The sequence below is a fragment of the Gopherus evgoodei genome, chromosome 4 (assembly GCF_007399415.2).
Source record: "Gopherus evgoodei ecotype Sinaloan lineage chromosome 4, rGopEvg1_v1.p, whole genome shotgun sequence".
In the NCBI taxonomy this organism is placed as follows: Eukaryota; Metazoa; Chordata; order Testudines; family Testudinidae; genus Gopherus; species Gopherus evgoodei.
The window spans coordinates 66,200,749-66,219,716 of NC_044325.1; the positions used below are offsets into that span (position 1 = coordinate 66,200,749).

General features: G+C 40.8%; 2 protein-coding genes across 2 annotated transcripts in view; both read right to left on the bottom strand.

Moving 5' to 3' along the window:
* The window catches only part of LOC115651514 (cytosolic phospholipase A2 epsilon-like), a 44,369-nt gene extending 36,067 nt beyond the window's left edge, over positions 1 to 8,302 (bottom strand). Inside the window, exons 1-2 of the mRNA XM_030562595.1 lie at positions 8,276 to 8,302; positions 5,724 to 5,799 (exon numbers count right to left, since the gene is read on the bottom strand). Of these exons, the coding sequence (XP_030418455.1) occupies positions 5,724 to 5,799; positions 8,276 to 8,302 (103 nt within the window). The remainder of the gene's footprint in view (positions 1 to 5,723; positions 5,800 to 8,275) is intronic.
* A 9,712-nt stretch (positions 8,303 to 18,014) lies between these two features.
* LOC115651515 (cytosolic phospholipase A2 epsilon-like) overlaps positions 18,015 to 18,968 on the bottom strand; it is a 56,467-nt gene continuing 55,513 nt past the window's right edge. Inside the window, exon 21 of the mRNA XM_030562596.1 lies at positions 18,015 to 18,250. Within this exon, the coding sequence (XP_030418456.1) occupies positions 18,015 to 18,250 (236 nt within the window). The remainder of the gene's footprint in view (positions 18,251 to 18,968) is intronic.

Here is an 18,968-nt window from a genome sequence, read left to right on the forward strand (position 1 = left end):
TTTTCAAGCAGTTGTGCACCCACCTTATAGTAATTTCTCTAACCATATATCCCTAGTTTGCTTATGAGAATGTCATCTTAGACTCTGTCAAAAGCCTTACTAAAATCAAGATATATCATGTCTATCTGCTGCCCCACACCTCCCATCCCCTAGGTCAGTAACTTTGTCAAAGAAGAAAATTAGATTGGTTTGGTATGGTTTGTTCTTGACAAATCTGCTGGCTATTCCTTATAAACCTGTTGCCCTCTAGGTGCTTACAAATTGATTGTTCAGTAATTTGTTCCAGTATCTTTTCAGTGTCAAAGTTGGGCTGACTAGTCCATAATTCGCTGGTTCTTTTTTGTTCCCCTTTTAAAAGATTGGTACTAATATGCCAGTATATCTGTGTATTATTTATTATACTGCCAGTAATTGGGTTTCTGATTTTCCTGAACACTAACACTACTGGCAATAACAGCAGTGGTGTTTTTGTGATATTTCCTGGGCAATGTTTATAGTGAGGTGTAGAAGGTCAGTGAGTCTGAAAAGGATTAAAATAATCTGCATTGATATCTAGTTATAAACAAACAAGCCCCAGACATGGTCTAAAACGAGTTGTATGGCTGTAATGTGGGAGCAGAGAGTATCTATGGCACAGACAATGGGCCAAATTCACAGATGGCCAATGGTGTTGTCAGTTATATATTGGTAAATAGATGCAAATTGGTATAAGTAGGTGTATCTTACATACTATGGAACAGTGGAGGGTGAGGAGGAGTAGCAAGAGAGGGTATGAAGATGCAAAATAAAAATTCTAAATAAAGACTTCAGATTGTCTTGGACGAAAACTCTTTCATGTGGAATGAGCACTCATTAAAACAACCATAAACAAATAGTGATAACTGCAATGTATCTACTTGGTGGGAGTTGCTAGTGAGTTATTGAGGGAGTGGTGGTAAAAAAAAACCCTTATTTAACATCTTCATTAATAATCTGAAAGAAGGAATAATCAGATGATATTATATTGGAAGGCGTTCTAAACACCAGCTGAGACAAATAAATGATACAAAGATTAGAAACCTGAGCCGAAAATATCAAAATGAGGTTCATCATGGAAAAATGCAGAGTAAAATACCTCCAGAAAAATAACCTTAAATACAGATATTCAGTGAGAGAAAATAGGCTGGAAAGCTCTGATGAATAAAGCCACCTGTGGGTGATAATAGACTGAACAGGACAAGTAGCAGTCCCTCACCGTCTGGCTCTGGAATAGTCTGTTCACTTTTGGGCATCACATTTCCCAAAAGATACCAACATACTAAAGGGTGTTCCGAGAAAGGAACAAAAATGGAGAAAGGGGGCAAGGACTGATTTATGAAGAATGATTTAAAAAGGTGTGTACATACAGGTTGGTTCAGCAATAAGTAAGATAGATGTTCTAACTACAAGTATCCATGGGAGAGAGAATTACTTATAGTCATACACCAGGGTTTGACTTGGACTAAGGAGATGAAACTAAGAGAAGAAAATGTAATCTCAATATTAGGAAAGTGATACTATGGAGAAATCTCCCATGGACAGTGGTGGAGGCTCATCCTTCCAGAATGTCAAAACTAGACCAAACAAAACACTAGGGAAAGGTCCTGTAGGCAGATGACTTGGTGATCTAATGAAGTCTTCCATCTTTCTATGATTCTATGAAAACTGGTGAGGCTAGTGTTATTTTACACCTTCCTATTAAGTTACTTACCCTGTGAAGAAACAAATGGGAGGGTATAGCAGGATAAGTTACACCCAGCTGCCAACATGTAATTTACACCACCCTTTGTCACCTCGAAATTTGGCCCAAAGGGGTTAAACATTTTTGTAAAAGACATTTTAGTTAAAACCTGTTCAATTATAATATTCTACCAATTTTTATGTATTTCATGGGGGCAGTTGTATTTTTGTCATAAGAGATCCCATTGGTATATACAAATTAGATGCAGTGAATTACAGAGAACAAATATTACTGAAATTAAACAGCAGTCATTTAGGCCCTGATCCTAAATCTAGATCTATGCAGGTGAACCCATGGATTTAGTAGGAGCCTTGAGAACTTCAAGGCTCTGCACAGGGTCAGTCCTCATTCTTTTAGTTGCAAGATTGGGCTCAGTACAGAAATACTTCACAGAGGATTGTTTTCAGGGCAGTGTTTGTAGTACTGAGTACTAGGCATGGTGAGCAAAGAGTTCTGCGAATGTGGGCATGGAAGTCAGAATCACAAGTGCCACCATTTTTACTGTCCACATTTCCACACTGTGAATTAGTCACTTTTACTCACTCATCAATAAGCACAGATTATCTGCAACTCTGACTTGCAAAATGCTCTCAATTAATCTTAAAACATCCTGAATCAGATACCAAAGGATGTCAAACCAATTTGTTTACAGCAGTAGCTTCCTGCATATTAATATCTGCCTCAGAAGGGGTGATGCTCTTTGTTTTCAACACTTTGTTTCTTTTCCTTCTTGATCTTTTGCACCTTGGAATTTTTTCTCTGGGAGCCTGGTGTTCACCATATGAAGGATGTACCCAGTCCACCAAAGCTCTCCTTTCACAAGCATTGTTCCAATGTTTTTTGTGCAACTTCTCATTATTCATGATTTTATCTTGCCACTTTGTGTGAATAATAGCTTAGAGGTGTTGTTGATTAAATGCTTTCAGCATTTATTTGCAGGCAATAACTTGTCTATGTTTCACAGAGTAAGGTAAAAAGGCTGCAGCATGGTAAACACACCTTTTGTCCAATACTGTTTTGGTTCCAGACTCCAGACTGCTTTCTGTTACAATGTGAATATGTCTTTCATATTCAAGCAATGACTTTAACAGGCAGCATGATCTAATAGAATAAGTATAGGACTGGGAACCTGGAACTCCTGACTTCTAATCCTGGCTCTTCCACTGCCTAGTCCTTTATCCAAAAATCTTCTTGAATTAGGAAGGGCAGTAATCCAATTGTAGGCAACTCCCACCAAAAAAAGAAAATCAAACGCGAGGAAAGGATAAAGCACATTGGCTTCCCTCCCTGAAGACTTTTACGGAAAGGAAAGGAAAAGAGCTGGAGTATGGTAAAGTCAATTTCAGGCAAGTGGCCAGGGCCCATTAGAGGGGAATTGTGTGGGGATAAGGACCCAGAATTAGCCTGACAGGATGAGACATTCTTCAGGTCCATAGGCCATTTCAATCTCCTCAAACAGTATTGAGATGAGGGAGGAACCTCCTTTTCTGCTCTGGGAGAGGTCCTGAAGGCTTCAATTCAGACTCCTGCACTGGGTCATTGGGAAAAGGAGCCTGGGCACTCACTTAGGAGTCCTCTCCCCTTACGCTCAGCAACAGGAAAAGGATTTTTAGGTAAAATTTCATGTTCCTGATTACTTCACTCCCCTTCCACAGTGAGAGGGGAATCAAAAGGCTCTTCTTCACATCCATTGGTCAGTGGGGAAGCCCATAGGGGACCCAAACAAAACACCAGTATCAGGAAACTAAAACTTCTGGATGGTTGCAGTTCTGCTTATTTTATCTGAACCAAGGTAGTTCAGGCGGGTTCATGTAAAGGCATTTTGGTTTCAGCCTCTTTATTTATAATAGATTCACCGATACTAGACAAATGACCACCTACTGTTTTCTGAAGAAGAGAGATCATCATTGTTCACAGCACTTTCTATTGTACTATGAATGTCATGTATTGTTAAAGAGTATCATTAAAGTACTAATCTGCATATCTATAACCTTCTGGGACTTCTAGGAGAGTAAATGGGAATAAAAACAATTAGCCAAATGAGGGTTCAATTATGCCTTGAAGGCACAGACTGCACTGGGGGAAACGCAGTGCCACACTGCCCTATGGGAGATGCGGGAGGTAGTGTGTCTCCTAGGCCACATGCAGACTACCCGCCGTATCGGCGGGTTAAAAATCGATTGCTCGGGGATTGATATATCACGTCTAATCTAGACGTGATATATCGATCCCCGAGCGAGCTTATATCCATTCCGGAACTCCATCAACCCCAACGGAGTTCCGGAATCGACAGGGGGAGCCGCAAACATCGATCCCGCGTGGTGTGGACGGGTGAGTAATCCGATCTTAGATATTCGACTTCAGCTACGTTATTCACATAGCTGAAGTTGCGTATCTAAGATCGATTTCCCCCCTGAAGTGTGGACCAGCCCCTAAAGAGACTGATGCCTTTTCACAGAGGTTGACAAAAAAGTCCTGGAGATTGTCATTATGGACAACAGAAACTGTCCCCTCAGTACATAAACAAGAAATGTATAAACAAATTTACACCAAGTGCTGGACTCTTTGAGAAAACACACAACACATGATACTGGAAGAAATGTGAAATTAAAACTTGGCATTTTTCATTTAGTCACGTAAACTGTCTTAACCTATTTTGAGAAATGTACCAGCTTCCATAATAGCAAGGTAAAGCACAAAATGCTGTTTTTATTAAGCCAGAAGTAAAATTATTACTACACATTTGCAGTAAGAAAATCCCATAAGAGAACAGATGTGAATTAGATTCCTTTTCCTTCTCCTCTGGCATAGGATCATCTATTCTCTTTAAATTAAGATTATCTCAGAGAGAGATAATGCCTCTGGGCAGAAATAGGGCCACCCGGAGGGGGGGGGCGGGGAAGTGGGACAATTTGCCCAGGCCCTGAGCCCTGCAGGGGCCCCTATGAGAGTTTTTCGGGGCCCCTGGAGTGGGGTCCTTCACTCACTCCTGGGGCCCCAGAGCTTCTTCCGCTCCAGGTCTTTGGCGGCAATTTGGCAGCTGGAGCCCCCACCGCCAAAGACTCCAGGCCCCATGAATCCTCTGGGCAGCCCTGGGCAGAAATAACTATGTAGGGACCAGAAAGTTCTGCAAGGTTCCCCTCATTATTTTCCTCTGCATTATTTTGTCAAAGGCTGGGGTTTGCCCCTCTGAGGAAGATACTGGAGGTCTAACCCATACACCCCACCAATCCCCTGGGATCTACTGTGGACACATCTATCCACATGAAGGCCTTGTGCCTCTGCATTGGCTTTGGGCTCCATGAAGCTCTACCTTGGCTTCCTGACATTGTGTGTCCTTGGAAGCCACAAAGCAAGTACAATTTCTCAGTACACTGGAGATGATGAACATCCACCCTCTCGACTCATGAATCCCTAGACCTGCAGACACCACTCTGGCCTCTTCAGAGGAACGGGGAATGGGGTGGGACAGTACTGTGAGGGTGCTTGACCCTTCAACCATCTGCCTGGAGACAGCCACACACAGAAGTTCCTGTCAGCGCGTGGATCCTATGGGCAGACTCTGGACTTTCGTTCTCTGGTGTGTTCTAAGGAATTTTTGAATCTGACAGTGCTATATGGGTTCGGTGGGACAAGACAGTCAGACAGAGCTTCTTGTGCAAAATGTGGTAATTGGATTTTAGAATTTCACAGACAAAGGCTCTTATAATATACAAGCATGCATCTGACAAAGTGAGTATCCATTCACAAAAGCTTATGCTCCAATACAATTATTAGTCTATAGGGTGCCACAGGACTCTGTCACATAATATACAAAGTCCTCTAAGTGTACACCTGGGATCTAGGTACAGCATAGGGATTCCTCTTTTCTTTTTTGTAACCTGTAAGGCATTTATGTTGCTTATTTATACAGCCAGTATTTTCACATCTCTGAGAAAGCTCTGGGAACTGGAGAGATACTCACGCAGGTCGGCCTTCCGCAGATTTTTCATTCTGATAACTTTTACACTGAGCAAGTTGCAAGGAGAGGGCTCCATCTGCTGAACAATGACAAACAAAAGACATGGAATGAACATACGCAGAGAGAGAGAAATAAACTTCAGAGTAAGCTGCATCTGCTTTTGTGTCCTCTTAAATATTTTGATACCAATCGCCAAAGAGTTTCTGGATGAAATTCTTCCCTGTAACATGTTCAGCTTCTTTCTCTGTGCAGGTTTCTGACCATGTAGATCTGTGCTGGGCATGGAACCAATGGTCAAGCCTCCAATTTGCCCAGATTCTTCCCTTTTTTCATTCTGGGTGAGCTAGGGGAGATTCCACTTTACAGGAGTGAGGTTATTATAACTTATTCCACTCACTAATAGTCAATAAAAAGAGCAGGGGAGAAGATTGTATTAAAATCAATATGACAGGTGTGACTTAACATCTTATGATCCAATGACATAGAAATATATGGTGTCTCAAATATATTTTGTTTTATCAATACCAGTTTTATTTATATCTATCATAGAATCATAGACTAGAATCATAGACTATTAGGGTTAGAAGGGACCTCAGGAGGTCATCTAGTCCAACCCCCTGCTCCAAGCAGGACCATCCCCAGATTTTTACCCCAGTTCCCTTAATGGCCCCCTCAGGGATTGAACTCACAACCCTGGGTTTACGTAGGCCAATGCTCAAACCCCTGAGCTATCCCTCCCCCCATCTATATAAAATAAAGATACCAGTTCCACTGATCTGTGCAAAGTCATTTCACATCCACCATAATTTTATTATACTAAATTTCAGCAGACTATTACTAACTCACTGAACAGCATTCCTTTTGTTTTGGGTTTTATGTAATCATTTGCAGCTAATCTGGTGGATTCCAAGCAGAAGCAGCATATTCTGTACAGGAATGAACAGTATGTCTTTTCCTTATTAAAACTTAAGTGATATTTCAAATACACTCTATATGGAGCTACAACTGAAAACCACATGAAAACTTCAACTATTTGAAAAATCTGCTGCCTTTCCTTTAGTTGAGCTTCTCCTAAGAAGCATATTGCATATCCTTCAGAGTCTGAAATGGCTGGCAGTTCATACCTAGATGCAGCAATTCCAGGGATCTCCAAAGCTGAAAGCATTTTAATCTAAAGCTCTAATGCTAGTGGCTATAAAAACTCTCATTCTCCGTGGATTGGCACAGAAAGGGGAACTGTAACACACACTAACCAGTGGGCTACACGCAAGGAGAGAATCGCCACAGAAACCATCGCATTCTGACATGATGTGAGTGTTTTGCATATTGTACAGTCAACAGGAGAAAATGTAGCAGGACAAAAATTCTAATATCAATACTGTTGACATTCTGCACCAAAGCCTCATCTGATTCAAATCACCATAACTCACATCCTCTGAGGATCTGGCCCAGAATATCAACAAAAGTGGGTCTCAAAGACTCAGACCCCTGTAGAACACAGAAAGTGAAACTGACATCTTTAAAATTCTCTGCCTCAGTATCCTTGGTTGGGAAACTTTTCCTTCAAAGAAAGAGCCAGAAAAAATATTTATCCTGGAAACACAGGGAAATCATTGGAAAACTGAAGGGCACCTAACAATCCTGCCAGGAATGTGAGACATAAGGCTGACTCAGCCAAAACTCTTATCTTGGGTAAGGATCAGAGAAAAATGGCACATGTCCACAAGCATGGGGAGGTGGAGGGTAGGGCGTTCCTAAATGAATTTCCTTTTAAAGGAATTAAGATAGAAACTAATAAAAGTTCCATGCTCCAATCCACATACACACAAAAAGAAGAGGAACTTCACAGTGAAGAAAGGATAGAGGAAGGAATTCAAAGCAGAAAAAAAGGACATTTCACCTATGAAGCAGGGAATGTTGCTATCACTAATTAATTATTCAACTTTTTGGTGATGAGCAAATTCAATCCCACCTTCCACCCCCACTAAAAACACACAAAAACCTAACCTAGTTTGTTCTCCTGGTACTTTTTGCATAAGAGCAGTTTTTTGCACTGCATTGTGCACTGATTCATCTGATGTTTATCTACCTTTCACAATGGATTTCTTTGAATGCTTCATTTTGAAAGAAAGCAAAAGGGGGCAGTGGTAACATTTAAAAGGAAACATCTTTTCAGTTTCAGTTGTTGGTATAAATCATTATTGCAGGGTCACATGTGAACCCCCAAATTTAGAGGAGTTCCCCCTGTATATCACCCCAGATGCATGAAAAAAAATTCTTATACTGTGCCCATCACCATGTCATCTGACTACCTATTTGACACAGAGTTACAGTATTAATTTATCAGGCTAGAGGCATAGAGCAAACAAAACCCATCCAAGTGTCTTCATGGCTATGAAAGATGATGTGGTAGGACAAAGGCTTCTCACAGCAGTAGCTAGAGAACAAATAGCAAGGCTGCTTCTGTAGTTAAAGCAGAACTCTGAAAGCAGCACAAACTGCAGAAACTGCCTGCACATCTGAATCTCAAATACTCTTATTTTGTTCTTTCTTACCTGGTACGAACTGGTAGATAACCCCATTGTGATCTTTGCTGCATCCAAGTCAGAGGCTAAAAGTGGTCCTTGAGCATAGGTTGCAGAGCTGACAGTGACTCCCAAAGCAGGTTTATACTCTTTAAACAGGTAGAAGTGAAAGAGCAGGTGCATTATTAACTGACTCAGAGCCCCACCCTTCCATGACTTCCAAAAATTAAGTAATTCCCGTCATCTTTCTCTCATTAGGTGTGGAAAGATTTTCTTTGTAGGTTTAGTGATTGGGGGGAAGGGAAAATACAGCAAAAGGGGCCCTATCCTTCCAATTATGGGTGCATAGCACATAAATAATGAATAAGATTTTATATTTATATAACCCCTTTCATTATAAATGATGTCAGAGTGCTTTTCAAACTAAAAAAGGGTGGGGAGGTGAAATGTCATGATAGGGGCTCCTATAGACCACCTAAACAGGAGGGGGTGGAGAATGAGGCATTTCTGGAAGAGAAAACAAAAATAACCAAAACGCAAAACCTAGTAGTAATGAGGGACTCTAACTACACAGGTATCTGTAGGAAAAATAATATGGCAAAACACAAAATGCCCAATAAGTTCTGATAATGTACTGGGAACAACTTCTTGTTTCAGAAGATGCAGGAAGTAACCAGAGGGACAGCCATTTTAGGCTTGATTCAGCTAATAGGGAGGAATGCACTGAGAATCTGAAGGCTGAAGGCAATTTGGGTGAAAGTAATCATAAAATGATAAAATTCTTAATCCTAAAGAAAAGAAAGAAGGAGAGCAGCAGAATAAAGGCAATGGACTTCAAAAAAAAGCAGACAAACTCAGAGAACTGGTAGGTAAGGTCCAATGAGAAGAAAATCTATAGGATAAAGGAGTTCAGAAGAGCTGGCAGCTTCTCAGGGAGACAATATTAAAGATATAACAGCAAACTATCCCACATAAAGTAGAAACATGGACAAAATGCTAAGGAGGAGTACAAAAGAATATAACAAGCATGTAGGGACAAAATCAGAAAGGCTAAGGCACAGAAAGAGTGACACCTGGCAAAGGACATGAAAGGAAATAAGGAGAAGTTCTATTCAAAGAAAAATGTAGGTCCTCTACTTAGGGGGAAAGGAGAGCTAATAACTGATTACATTAAGGAGGCTGAGGTATTTTATGCCTATTTTGCTTCAGTCTTCCTTCACTAAAAAAGTAAACTGTGACCAGATACTTAAGACGATTATTAACAGCAACAAGGGGGAAAGAATGCAAGCCAAAATAGAGAAAGAACAGGTTAAAGAATATTTAGATAAAGTCAGATGTAGGCAAGTCAGCAGGACCTGATAAAATTTACTCAAGGGTACAAAAGGAACTAGCTAAAACAATCCCAGAACTGCTAGTGATTATCTTTGAGAATTTATGGGTAAGGTCCCAGAGGACTTAAGAAGGGCAAAATTACCTACCTACTTCTAAAACAGGGAACAAAAAGGAACCAGGGAACTATAAGCCAGTCAATCTCACTTCCAGATCTGGAAAGATATTGGAACAAATTATTAAAAAATTAATTTGTAAGCACCTAGAGGTTAATAAGGTTACAAATAATAGGTTTGCCATGATTTGTTCTTGACAAATCCATGGGGGCTATCTCATTTCCTTCTTTGATAAAGTTACTGGGCTAAAGGATAGGGAGGAAGTTGCAGACAAGATCTATCTTGAATTTAGTAAGGCTTTTGACACAGTCCTGGGTGACTTTCTCTTAACCAAAACAGGGAAATATGGTCAAGGTGAAATAACTATAAGATGAGTATAAAATAGGTTGGAAGATTATCTCAAAGAGTAGTTATCAATGGTTCACTGTCAGATTGGAAGGGTGTATCTGGGGGGGCTCCTGCAGGGGTCTGTCCTGGGTCTAGCATGTAGTGTGAGGACAGAAACACAGAGACATGCTATAAGCAGCAACTGGAGCACTTCCTAACTAAGAAGTTCTTATTTTTATTAAGCTCCTCGATGCAACACATCTTTGTCTTCTCTGGTAATTGTGAAGGACTAGGAACTCTCTAACCACTCCACACCTCCCTTTCTTTATATTAAAAGATTAAAACTTAATTATACACCAATGGATATATAAACACAACAATTCAAAATAAACTTCAAATTCTTTAACACTATTTACACTACTATGTCCCTTTATCAACTGCATTTAAATAGTCTTGAACAGTATTTTAAAGACCAAGTCTTTGAGGGGAATCTGATCGGTCTTCCACACCATGTTCTCACTTGTCTTGAGTATGTGCATGGAGTTCCTCACAGAGGGGCTCACTTCCTGATAGAGTACCTGCAGGACCCAGATCCTCTTTTCATGGTGTTTGGAAAATATTGAAGATGAACCTAATTCCTCCAAAGAAATCCTCTTGGAATCTCCACTAAGTAGGATCTCGGAGTTTCCACCAACTTCTGAACAGTTCCAAATGTCTGGGAACTCTTGAGACAAACTTTGTTCCCTGGTCTCAGTTCGGATAGTGCTTTTGTTCTGTGTGGAACACTGAAGTTTTGTTGTGGCAGGATTTTTATTTCAGCATCCTGTTTTCAAAATTCCTTCAAATCAGGTCATTTAGGTTTAAGCTATATTGGCACCACACATAAAAGTGTCCTTAGCCATCTTCCTGTCAGAATTCTGTTGGAGATGGTCTAGACACAAGCAGCATTAACTGATATGCCAGGGGTACTTTATTGGGGCCCACTGATTTTTGCAGAAGTCTTTTTAAAGTTTGCACTGCTCTCTCCACCTCCCCATTACTCTGTAGATAATGTGTTCTACTAATACAATGATCAAAATCAAAGTCCTGCGAAAATGCTAGGAATATTTCAGAGGTAAATTGAGGTGCATTACCAGATATGATAACTACAGGAACTCCATGTCTTGCAAATATTTTATTTAGTTTCTATATGACTTGTGCTGATTAAGCCTGTGGAAGAAAAGCCAATTCAATACATCTGGAGAAGTAACTAACTACAATAATATATGTGTGTCCTTTCCAGAAAAACAATCTGTGGTTTTACACTGACAAGAATGTGCAGTCCTTTCAGAAGCAGACCATCACCCATTTGAATGCCATTGCCAATATGGTAATATGTCTCTTGGAAGTTGACTCCTTCACCCTCTCCCTCTTTGACAGAGTTGAGTCAGTTTCTGGCAAATATCATCCTTTAGTTGCTCATTTCTAATTTGCTGAAGGCAGCTGTCAATTCATGCTGGTATTGCTGCAACAACAAAGTAAACACAGATCGACATCTTTCTCTAAAGCTTTTTCTTCTTCCATTTGTGTCTGAACTATTGGGGGTCTAAATAGAATGCGTGCTGCTATGAGTGCTCTTCCTAGTATGCTCAATGTTGAAGGATATTTCATCAGACACAGCTGAAATCTTTGAATCCTAGGTGGAAGATCATCCAGCTTTTGAATCCAATAATGCCACTAAGGGCTTGTTTCTGTGTTAAAATTCCAGTCAGACAGACATGCAGTGAACGATTCACAGGTGCAAGTGACTGCTACACCTTTCTTTTCCACTCAAGAATATAGCTGCCTGGTTTCTGTGAAGCTTCTCAATATGAACGCAACAGATCTACTTTTGTGTGAGTACTGTTCCTGAACCCTGTAAACAGGGACGGCTCCAGGAACCAGTGCTCTAAGCGCGTGCCTGGAGTGGCAAGCCACTGGGGGCACTCTGCCAGTTTCCGCTAGGGCTGCAGGCAGGGTGCCTTCGGCAGCATGCCTGCAGAGGATCTGCTGGTCCCGCAACTTCAGCGGACCTCCCGCAGTCCACCGAAGCTGCAGAACCAGCGAACCCTCCGTGCTTGGGGTGGCAAAATGTCTAGAGCCGCCCCTGCCTGTAAAAATAAATCCACTGCTATCATTGTTGAATAGTTTAACAAATATTGTCCCAAAATAGATGGAGATGTCAGTAGTTCTTTTATCTTATGAAATGTGTTTTGCTGTGGACTAGCCCATATCCACATATTGTGACTATTAAAGAAATATCTTAAGATTTCTTGGTAAAAATCTCACAAAATGATTTGTCATGCCCAGAGACATTTTGGGGTTCAGGTAAGGCAAGTAATGCTTTCAGTTTGCCTGAATCTGGATGAAGAACCTGTTTGCTAATTATGGAGCTGACAAATTTTATCTGCTCCTTTCCAAATTCACATTTCTCATTCAGAGTGAGGCCAGTTTGTTGGATGCATATCAAAACTGCATGTTATCATTTTCCTCTCTCCCATATATCAACACATCATCTGCATAGCAAAGGATTCCAGGCAAACCTGACATGATCTGAGAGATTCTCTTTTGGAAATGTTCTGGCGCTGAAGACATGCCAAATGGGGTGATGAATATAGTTAATGATATAGATTCTTTAGCCAGAGTGATTTGCCAGAAGGTGTTATAGCATCTAACTTTGAGAAAATTTTGGCTTCTGATAACTGAGTTAATGTCTGGTCAACTGTAGGAACCACATCTTTCTCTGTATATGCTTTTATTAAGTTGTGCAAGATCCACACAAATTTGGATTTTGCCATTATGCGTTGGTATTACAAGCATCCCTCCACACCAGTCAGTTGGTTCTCCTATCTGGGAAATAATCCCCATATCTTCCATTGTCTTTAATTTTTCTTTTACTTTCCCTAGCAAGGATATAGGGATGTAGCATGGGCTGTGAAAGCAAAGGGAGTTACTGATGGAACCAGTTTTATTTTGTACTCTCCTGGAGGCTTTCCTAGGCCTGTGAAAAGGTGTGGCTACATCTCCAGTACAGCTTGTGGTGTTGTTGTTGTGTGTGGGTGTTGGTTGTTGTTTCGTTTTTTGTTTTTTCCATTAATGCTTTCCAATTTCTCTGCTAGGTGTAGTCCTTGTATTGCTGGCAATCCTAGTACAGGAGTTGTCAGTCCTTGTATTACATTATTATTATTTTCCACTTTCCCCACTCACTCACCACTCTGCTAGTCTAGGTGGCAAGGGTCTCTTTTTTTTCCTTTATTCCTTTAGAGAAAGGGATTCACTCACTCCTGACACGATGTAGTGTGAGGATATAAACACACAAAGCCATGCTTTAAGCAGCAACTACAAAACTTCCTAACCAGAAAATTACCACATTTATTAAGCAGTTTTGGGAAATTGGACTGGTTGGGGGTTTGTTATCTTTTATTTTGGGAGGGGGATGGTCCACTCGTAACTCAAAATTAAATTAATCCAAAAATGTCAGACTTATTCTACATACTAAACTCCATCAGAGCTAGTGGACAGCACTGTTAACTTTTTCATACCAATTTAGTGTAATCTTATTAGAGGGGGGTCTCTAAATGTATTAGAACTTCTACAAAAGATCCAGTGAATGTTAAAAGCTCTTCCATATCTTTGATTTTTAACTCCTTTTGCCTTTAAGTTTGTCTCAGTGAATTTTCTGAAAAAAATCATGATTCCTCCCACCTTCATTCCCACCTGGCAACCTTGTAAGCTGCCAGCCACCAGAGCTCTTCCTTTGAGTTCTTGCTCCTGACAGCTTCACCCTACCATGCACTCCATCTGGAATCACTGCTCTCAGCCTCAACAGTGACACCCTGTCATAAACAGATAGTAAAGGGTTAACAAGTCCAGTAAACCTGGCTAACACCTGACCAGAGGACCAATCAGGAGACAAGATACCTTCAAATCTCGGTGGAGGGAAGCCTTTGTTTGTGCTTTCTGGGTTTTTTTGTTGTTCTCTCTGGGTTTTGAGAGGGACCAGACATTTAAGCAGATATCTCCAAATTTCTGAAACAGCCTCTTCTGTTTTATCTAGTAAGTACCAGTTAGGAAGGTGGTTTAATCTTTTTGATTGTTTTCTTTATTTGCAAATGTGTATTTTGCTGGAAGAATTGTATCTCTGTTGCAACTTGTATTTGTGCTGGGGGGAGGCCTCTCCCTGGTGTCTATAAGCTGAAAGACTCTGTAACATTTTCCATCTTGATTTTACAGAGACAACTTTTACTTTTGTTCTTTCTTTTATTAAAAGCTTTTTGTTAGAACCTGATTGATTTTTGGGTTATCTTGTGTAAGACCTCAGGGGATGGAGTCTGCACTCACCAGGGAATTGGTGGGAGGAAAGAGAGAAGTGGGGAGGAAAAGCCTGATTTCTCTCTGTGTTAAGATTACTCTCTCTCTCTCAGGGAGAGTCTGGGAGGGAGGGTGAAGAAGGGAGGGGAAGGTGAATTCCTCTCTGTTTTAAGATTCAAGGAGTTTGAATCACAGTGATCTTCCAGGATACCCAGGGAGGGGAAGCCTGGGAGAGGCAACGGTGAGGGAAAGGGTTTATTTTCCTTGTGTTAAGATCCAGGGCGTCTGGGTCTTGGGGTTCCCTGGGAAGGTTTTGGGGGGACCAGAGTGTACCAGGCACTAAGCTGGTAATTAAGCTTAGGGGGGTTCATGCTAGTACCCTATCTTTTGGATGCTACGGTTTAGAGTGGGGGGCATACCATGACACACCTTCACTGCCAAGGGAAGTAAATGGTAGCCCCCCTGCCCTCTGCCCGTGAACAACAATTGTTTGCCACTATAGCGGCTACTGGAACCAGAGTCCAAACTGAAGCAGTCCTGAAGCTAACTCTCAGCAGCTCCTGAATAGCTCCTGTGTCCATGTGCTTGTCCTTGCGCTGGTGCAGGGATGAATTCTACAAGCCATGGCAGATACAGCAACTTTGTCTTGACAGAGTCCCTTCAGAGTCAGCAGGGACTGAATGGTACTGTGATTCTTTCTTCCAGCTGTGAAATCTTCACCCTTTCACAAGGGAACACAGCACTATAGGAAATGCCATACTGGATTCTATTTTCAACAGTGGCCAATACCTGAAGTTTATGGGGGCATTGTAAAATAGAGCTGGGTGAGGAAAGAGGTTCTGTTTTGTAAAAGATTTTTATATTTAAAAATCTGGATTCATTCTGAATGATAACCAAAAACTTGATCATTCTCCACAAAAGAGAATACAGTTCCAGGGCTATCCTGCTGTGGGGCTGCCCCAGAGTCACACTAGAAGCACTAAGGTTGCCCTGTCTGTGATAGTCTCCTGGTGGGCTACCCTAGGGCCATAGACCCTGCAAGCACTGGAATTCATGACCACGAGGCAGTCTTGACGGAGAGCTGAGCTGCCACAAAGCCATGGACCCTGGTGGTCCAAGCTGCCAGGGAGCTGGACTGGTAAGCATCTAGTAAAATGGTCAGGTTTCCAATAGACCCATCGGAACTTCAGCCAAATTGAACCTTCCCCACAAAATGATTCAATTTTGCTGAATCAACAAATTCAGACAAAAAATATTGTAGCAAAATTTTCCCACTGTAAAACCCCCATATAGTACAATATTGCAATAGTGTGCTTGTGGGAAAAGATCCTTCCTAATACCAGGCAGTGATATATTGTCTTGTGCCCTGGAGCATGAGAACTGCTATCTGCATATGTTTATTCTATCTAATGTAACAATGGATGATATTCTTAGTATTCATGTAAACCTTTTTCATGTAAACCTTTTGTAAGTTCCCCTTGTTCGTGTGTTGTGAAAAGGATAAATAGGAGTACCCAACTGATCTCTATATTGTACCATTTATAATTTATATTCCTCTGTGATGCATTCTCTTAGTCATCTGCTCTCTAAATTAGAACCAGTGCTAATCTTTCAACTCTCTTTTCATAGCTGTAACTAAGAGTTGAAAGGTAGCTGGCAAAATGATATAATAAATGAAGAACATTCTGCCTATGCCATTGAAATCACTTCAAACCTGAATCATTTTATAGTCTGTATTTCCCCATATGCAAAGAGTAAAACACGTACCTCTAGTCTGAATGTGTTTTATTTCCAATTAAGAAACAAACAACAAAAGTACATATATAGATTTCCAGGACAGAGTGAGCAACTGTTGCTGACTCTGTTACATACCGAGTTTGTCCTGAAACATACAATTATGGCTGTCTCACAACTGTCCTTGTCACAGGCAGGGAGACTTCTCTATGTTTAAAGGTGCAGAACACACACACAAAAACAGGATTACATAATATCCTTTCAAGACCATACCTACTGCATAACTACTACAGTAAGTAAAAATGATGGCCCACTTCTCTTCATCCAATATTCAAGTAGTTCCGATTGACTGCCCCCCAATACTGTTTCTCTGAGGGAACAGCCTTGTTTTTTGCTCCCACTCATGTCCAGAAAAGTCTTCTGGATGAGCTAGAAGTATCCTGTCCACCCTGCCTGAGCATGAGCAAAAACACTCCCATTCTCACTGTCAGTTCTGATTCACTGGCTCTGGGTTGTAAATAGGTAGCAAGAGGATGAGCCCTTTAACTGCAGCTAGAAAATGCCTGGGGTTTCCTTAGAGGCTGTGGCAAGGCCTGATGAACACCTCAGCCATGTTGTCTAGTGCTAGCATTGTCTGCAGGAATAGTTCATGAACGATCTAGCTGCTTCAGGATTGTGGGAATGTTGTCACAAGCAGCTATCAACCCACAAAATGTTTCTAAGAAAGGTGAGAGAGAGAGGAACCACCCAGGGCAGCCCCCTAGAAGACCATTTATAGCAAGGGTTGTGGCTGCCTATCACCTTCTGAAGATCAGGGAGAAGCTGAAGGGCCAGCCAGCTCCAAAAGAGGTTAGACTGGTGGGGAGAGGTATTTTAGGCTACTTGGGGAAGGGGAAAGAAGGTGTTTCTACCTGAAGGCTGGGCAAGTTGAACACTTGGGACCCAAATATTTCTAGTCAACATTTGGTCACACAAATAACGTATCTTGAAAATCACTATCAAAGTTGCACATTCCTAATAATCTGCATGCTGCCTTATGCAAGGCAACCTATGAAAAGATACACCTTGAACTACTTCTTTAATAATGTGTTATTTAACAATTTGTGTGGCAGTGAAAATGAGTTGTAACAAAAATCACTGAACCCTGTGATATTGTTTATGGACAGTGACGACTTCACAGATTTTTTTAAAAAATGCCAAAGAGTCATCAAACTGAAGTGCTAAGGGCAGCAGAGAGATCCAATTGAAAATAACAGAGACTAGAGACAAATAATCAGATCAATGATGACAGACTCTTCTCCTGTGTGTCCACGACAATGAAATAGTGCCAGCAAAATGGATTAGCTATGTGCTATAAAGACTCCAATTCACAAAGCAGCATTTCTGGCAGAAAACAAAGCAGAATTACTGACTTTTTAAAAGGATGATTCAGACACGGTTATATTTTTGTGTGAGCATGTTAAAATACTTTTTAATGGGTTATATATTTTATTAACATGACAAGATGTACTTCTTTAACTTAAAATGAATGTATATCTGTGGATAAACTGATAAGGTAAGAAAATCTAAAATTTAACCTTGAAGGTGTGAAGTTTGGTTGCAATTGAACCATCTGTAAAGTCTTGGTCATGATGTGATTTAGCAAACTCTGTTTATTTGAACCTTCACTTAACTGGATGAACTGGAGTCTATGGAGGCATGACAATGAGGCTACTATTAGATATATAACATTAGCAAGCCATCAGAAGGCTTTGGTCTCTCTACATAGTAGAAGACACAAGAAATAGAATCCTGGGAGATTAAGTCTACTGGAGAGTGACTATTTTATTTCCTGTTTCCTCCATTCCACTACTGTGCACAAGGCCCAAACAATCAAGTTTTCATTATTCAGGATATTGTAGTCAATCATTTTCACCAGATTGTCAAAATTCTCTTTACTGAATGAGAGCTCCCTTATAGCATATGGGAGCTTGCTGTTTCCTCCGTTCCACTGCTGTGCGCAAGGCCTGAATAATCAAGTTTTCATTATTCAGGATATTGTAGTCAGTCATTTTCACCAGATTGTCAAAATTCTCTTCACTGAATGAGACCTCCCTTGTAGTATATGGGGAAAGGGGACTGGAGACATCAACTTTCCCTTCCTCCATCTCTGTGGGGCTGCGTTCCACACCTAAGGAAAAAATGTTGCAAGTTTTACCCATGAAACATTACTGCAGTTTGGAGCTTATATCAATTAACAGGACAATAATTGGCCAGGGAGGGAGATTTCTCTCTAGCAAGATAGCTTGCAAAGTTAATTGCCACAGGGATATACAAGTATCTCTAGCAAAATCAAGTTTTTCAATCTCTACATCACCACTCTCCAGAACTGATGAAAACCAGATTGCTGATAGGGTCAGGATGAGGAAGAACCCGCTGTAACAACGCTTACTACAGGTCAGCCCTCTGAGTATCATTTACGGGGACCTACATGGTCTGCATATCTGTTTCCCCAATCTAGAAAGAAAGATGCCTCAATGGTAGTGAGCAAAAACAAAATGGAATACTGAGAGCAGGAGAAAATGTAAAAGACAGATGGCCACTCAAAAATGTATTATAATCAGTGAAACAATGACCCAGCCGACACAGGCTGGCCATACTGAAGGGAAAATGATGACCCATTCAGTGAGCAGATTGTTGATACCATTGACTGCTGGCTAGCATATATACATCTATTAATAAAAGGTATCAGTAAGTGTTCAGCACAAATATCATTAAGCACAAATATAGCAGTTATATGGCCTAAATTGGCCTATGATTTTTATATAATGCTGCTCACTTATGCTAAGTATCTCATAACCTGTTGCATCCCCTGAAGTACATTTTGGCTTGCGCAATTAAGAAAGCTG